This window comes from Medicago sativa, chromosome 1 (assembly GCF_051527215.1).
Source record: "Medicago sativa cultivar Bolivia chromosome 1, Bolivia_mono, whole genome shotgun sequence".
NCBI lineage: Eukaryota > Viridiplantae > Streptophyta > Magnoliopsida > Fabales > Fabaceae > Medicago > Medicago sativa.
In genome coordinates, this window is record NC_140749.1 from 54,475,258 (window position 1) to 54,481,047 (window position 5,790).

At 32.6% G+C, this 5,790-nt stretch overlaps 1 protein-coding gene across 1 annotated transcript; it reads left to right on the forward strand.

Annotated features, from left to right (window-relative positions):
- The first annotated feature begins 2,710 nt into the window (after positions 1 to 2,710).
- Positions 2,711 to 4,028, forward strand: LOC146955423 (magnesium transporter MRS2-F-like). The gene is made up of 2 exons (XM_085721450.1): positions 2,711 to 3,427; positions 3,644 to 4,028. The coding sequence occupies exons 1-2, from the start codon at positions 2,738 to 2,740 to the stop codon at positions 3,782 to 3,784; spliced, it is 831 nt and encodes a 276-aa protein (XP_085577576.1). The 5' UTR covers positions 2,711 to 2,737; the 3' UTR covers positions 3,785 to 4,028.
- The last annotated feature ends 1,762 nt before the right edge of the window (positions 4,029 to 5,790 follow it).

Consider the following 5,790-nt stretch of genomic DNA (forward strand, 5'->3'; position numbering starts at 1 on the left):
TTTGCCTACTTTTTTACATATTTAAGTGGTTCATATATGGCACTTGCATATCGTTTGTTTTCTATCAGCAATGCGAACATGTGGTTAGTATAAAATAATTTTAGAGAGGTGTTATATGTCGCAAAGAAACTTCCTCGCGAATTTTATGAACTCTGTTTTTCTATTTTTAATTTCTTACCAAAAAATATTTTGAAAAATAGAACTGCTAGTGCCTAGTATGTATCTATCACGCAACCTCTTGTTATAGATTCGCATACTCTAGCTGCATGTATTAAAGATCCTTGGTGTGTATCTGCCAAAAAATACCACAGTTCATGAAAACTTGGATCCAATGTTTTGATTTCCATCATCATTAGAATTGAGGAAACTTGTGGTATTATATATTTAAACTTCTTTAGAATAATAAAATAAGTGATAAAATCACGTGATTGCCCGTCTTTCCTCTTTTTTTATTGCGCTAACGCTTGAAAATTATGAACGGTGTTTTTTTATTGCGCTAACAATTGAATCAATTTCGATGTAAAAACATGTATTAGTGAGAAAGGATCTTGCATTTTTATCTTTTTAATATTTTGTAGGGAAAATATTTTTTTCGTGTTTTGTTGAATATCGTGATAAATGTTTCTTCCATAAGTTTTTTTATATTATCGATAAGTGAAACATATTTATTAATTTTTTATTAGAATTTATTTTTATTAAAAATATTTTTTTTTATATTCAGAGCTTGTTTGTTATAGATTTTATAATAAAAATTCACTTTTTTATAAAAAAAAATAATCACTTTTAAGAGCATTGCATCTCCTTGTTACATCTTTTTAAAAAAAATAAGAATTTTAAAAAAAAAAATCTAAAACCAACTTCAAAAGAGAAGTTGTTAGGAGTACCTTCTCACAAAATATATATTTTTTTTAGAGGAGAGAGAAAATAAGGGTTAAAAGATTGAACTAATTTTTTTACAAAAAAAAAAATCTCTTTTATATAGTTATTTTTTGTCAAGTAGCCTAGTGGCTAGAGCTTACACAATTTAATTGTGGAGAAGTGGAGTGTCCGATGTTCGAACTCTGATCCCGACATATAATATACAATATCCATAACAATTGAGCAGAGTTCACGGGGATCTTTTATATAATTGTATCCAAACAAATAATTTTTTTTTCAAAAGTGATTTTTATTTTGATTTTTTTAAAAAATTTCTTTAAAATATTGTATATCAAGTGTAACAAAAAATATTGTTTATTTGTAAACCTTTAAAAGTCTCTTGTCTATGTGCTTGAACAATTGGAAGTCTCTTGGAAGTATCCAATTTTCATGTACCCAAGCCTTTGCCTTAAACAAATCTTCAAACTCTAGTTTCAAATCACCATTTAACACACAAGCAGTTCCAAATCACACATGCAATCACCAAATAAGCTTAAAATTGGCAGAGCTTCACTTTTGATAACTTCCCATTACGATGAAATTGAGAGATTAAGCGCATAAAATCATCTAAGCTCTTTAAACCAATTGATTCAAAACTCCTGCCATTGAATGCAGGTGTTGAGCTTAGATAAATAAAAAATAAAAAATTGCAACCCATTGGTATAACTCTCACATTCTCAAAACCTGCATGATTGATTTTTTGTTGGACAAAGAATATGCTCATGATTCAAGACTCTTACAATTGCACCCCTAGTTGCCTAGTCCAAGACTTCTTTGATCATATGTGAATTTTCGAACCCTATCTAAGGTCTTATTTTTTTCTTCCAATACATTCGCAGAAGGTTTCCTCTTTCCCAAAATAAAATCAACATAAGAAACATCAACCTCGTCCTCCACAACTTTATTACCAGCCACATGTTTCTTGCAATAAAAGATTTCAAGCCTAAACATTCTCGCCTAACCTCATTTTTTATCAAGGTAAACAAAAGCAAAATAGTTTCTCATTTTTTTTATAAAATATCTAAACAAGAATCCCTAAATTATTCAATGTCAAAATCAAAATCAATTTTCTTTAAATCTATAGCTAGCAGGCCTTTAACAGCTTTTCAATTGAAACTGATTTTAGATTTTGTTTTGATTAAGATTATGTTAAAACTATAACAAACATATACAATATTCTTCTAACCAAAAAAAAAAACATATACAATATACTTTAAAGTGATTTAAAAAGTAATAATTTCTTTCTTCACAAAACCTATGACAAACAACCTCATAAGAACTTTCTTCTCTCAAAAAAAAAAAACCTCATAAGAACTTTCCATCAAAAAAAAAAACCTCATAAGAACTTTATCCTTAAAAAAAACTTCATACGACCTGTTTGTTATTGATTAAAATTAATGTACTTTTGACACTCAATAATTTGGAGATATTTTTTTAGAGATAACCTCTAAAAAATTATTGACCTCAATCTTTTGTTTGTTTTGAAAGAAATTTTTTGTTATGAATTTACCTCAATTTTAGGTAATTCGGTGGATATTAGTTTTAATAGTGCATCAATATTAGATAAAGGGTACGCACTTAAAAAAAGATAAAAGTTGTTACAAATAAATAAGATAAATGAGAAGGGTAATTTTGGCAATCAAATAGGTTATCCAACCAAATTGAAAAGTTGTTCCTACTCACTCACTATAAATTGCTAAACATAACGTAACACTCTTAAAAAATAATACGTTTTTGTTTCTCATTGACTCGCCTTTTATCTTTTCACTTCCAAACACTTCTGGTTTTCAGCACCATACGTTAACCGATTGCTTAGAATATGACAGCCCAACCAAACTCGGATCTGCGACCGACGGTAGATGAAGTTCAGCCATGGCTGTCGGTCGATAGTACTGGAGATGCACATGTGTTTAAGGCCGGTGAGCTTGACATCATGAGACGTACTGGCCTCACCTTATGTGACCTTAGAAAAATCTTAGACCCCCTCTTTTCTTCCCCTTGTGCTTATTCCACTATTCTCGGACGAGAAAGAGCCATCATCGTCAACTTGGAACACATCCAAGCCATAATCACTGCCGATGAAGTTCTCCTCAAAGACCCTTCTTTTGCTCAGGAACTTCAAGAAAGTGTTCGTAACCACGACTCAACCACCACTCCATTTGAATTTGCAGTGCTTGAGGCATGTCTTGAAGCGGCTTGCAGCGGGTTGGAGAAGGAAGCAAAGATGCTAGAGCAAGAGGCACATACTCCTTCTCTAGATGAACTCAAATTGAAGACCAGCACTGAACTACTTAACAATTTGGAAGGTCTTTATAAACTTATGAGCCGATTGGTTGACATAACCGACCATGTTCAAATAGTGAAAGAGGGTTTGGGATATTTTCTTTTTGATGAATCAAATATGGCTACCTACTCCACTGCCAACGACAAGTTCGTCGTTAAGGAGCTGAAGATGCTCTTGGAAGCATACTACTTTCAGATTCTCAGTACGCTCAACAAACTCTCCAAGGTACCTTTCTAGTTCCTTTTTCCCTGTGCTATTAGCAGCTACAAATAGTTACAATTTTGTGTCTTCTGTTTGAGGAGCAATGAAGTTTATACAAATGTTATTGATGTTCTATATAATATGGTTATTATCATCTATCATAGCTTAACATAATCTAATTTATTAAATAATTGACATCTCTGTTGCTGACTTTCTTTTTTGTTGGTTGTCATGATCAAGCTGAGGAATTATGTTGATGACACCGAGGACAACATCAACATTGTGCTGAAAAACATACCGGAATATCGCCTACAATTTACAGCCACATTGTCGACAATAGCTGCTATTTTGATTGCCTATATATTTTTTGCCACATTATAATGCCTTGGATGGAGCGAGAGAATTTATATGCACTATTGGTGGCTGCATTGTTGGGGCCATATACTCTTGTTTGTGGTTGCCGATGATGGTCTTCTTTCGACATTGGTTTTTTCTATGCAACACTTTCCTTCAATTTTAGTTTTTTCTTTTTTTTTTAAAGGCTTCCAATTCTTGTTATTTACATAAACATTTTATTCCGAGATACGCTATTTTCTTAAACGCATATTAAGTTCTTTTTGATATTTTGTTATGGTCTTCTCTTCGCATACTTTTTCACATATTGAAGTGGTTGATATATGGAACTTGCATATCGTTTGTTTTCTATCAGCAATGCGAACATGTGGTTAGTATAAAATAATTTTAGAGATGTGTTATATGTCGCAAAGACACTTCCTCGCGAATTTCATGAGCTCTGTTTTTCTATTTTTAATTCCTTACCTAAAAATATTTTGAAAAATAGAACTTCTAGTGCCTAGTATGTATCTATCACGCAACCTCTTGTTATAGATTCGCACACTCTAGCTGCATGTATTAAAGATCCTTAGTGTGTATCTGCCAAAAAATACCACTGTTCATGAAAACTTGGATCCAATGTATTGATTTCTATCATCATTAGAATTGAGGAAATTGATTATGGAACCTTGTGGTGTTACTCTTGGATTAATGGTGGATACCTAGATATCTACGTTCAACCGGCATTCAATTCTTATATTGGGTCCAAAAAATTTCTCACCAGTAGACATATTTGCAGCTAAATAATGCTTTCAAAAATGTCAAACAAGAGGTATGAATTATGAAATGTGAAAACACACACAGCCCTAATCTATTCTTTACAAAATTTTAGTTAATGAAATTAGGAATGTCTAACCAAATGGTAAGAGATCTTAGCTAAGGAGCCATGTCTAACCAGAAAACTAGCATCATGTCTCCTGAATATACCTCCACAGGAAGATGTAGCAGTAGCAGAAGCTCCATCGGATTTAATTGATGTAATTTCTTCTGAGGGATACACTAGAGATGATACTGCTGATGGCAGACTTCAAATAAATAATCTTGTAATTAAATATCCTCTCATTACTTCCAAACCATATGAGAATCCAAAAGGCTTGTCACACAGGGTCCATGTATCAAGAACATTATTATGAAGTAGAAGAAATGTGTATTATTCATTCTGTAATCAGTGTTACAAGGATATATATATATATATATAGCTAATTGTAGGAACACATTAACTATCATAGAGTAGCTATAGCATATAAGAACTAATCACTAAGCTAAACTTGTTTGCTTGCTCTCCAAGTTATCTTCTTCACACTTGTTGTGTAATAGCCCCCCACAAGATGGAGGTTGATAGATATCTATCAAGCCCAGCTTGGATAACAAAATACCAAAGGGTTGGGGAAGAAGAGGCTTAGTGAAGAAGTCTGCCAACTGATCTTGAGATGAGACAGGAAGAAGTTTCAAAATGCTAGCATGAAGCTTTTCTCTCACTATGTGACAGTCAATATCCAAATGCTTGGTTCTCTAATGGAAAACTGAATTAGAAGCTATGTGAAGAGCACTTTGGCTCATCGACACTTAAGTTCGGTTCCTGGCAGAGCATCAATTGTGATTTTGCGAGTTTCGGTCGAAAAATAAAAAAAATCGAGACTTATTCGGAATGCTACTGAATTTTGCACATCCTCTATAAGTATTTTTATAGAGGTGTCTGCAAAGTTTTGTAGCATTCCGACTAAATCTCGATTTATTTTGATTTTTCGACCGAACTGTGCAAAATCGCAATATTTTCCAAATGCGAGTCCGGAAAAGTGACCTAGAGGTTGAAGGTTCTCACAATTTTTTCACTCGCAATTAGGACAAAAAAAGAACATCTCCCACAAAAAATTTGAATTTTTCAACAAGGGATGGATTAAATATGAATTTTTAATGCGCCTAAAACTCAAGACAGCAAAACATCAACCTATAAATTGAATTTTGAGTTTTTTTTGTTTTTGTTTTTGCAGACA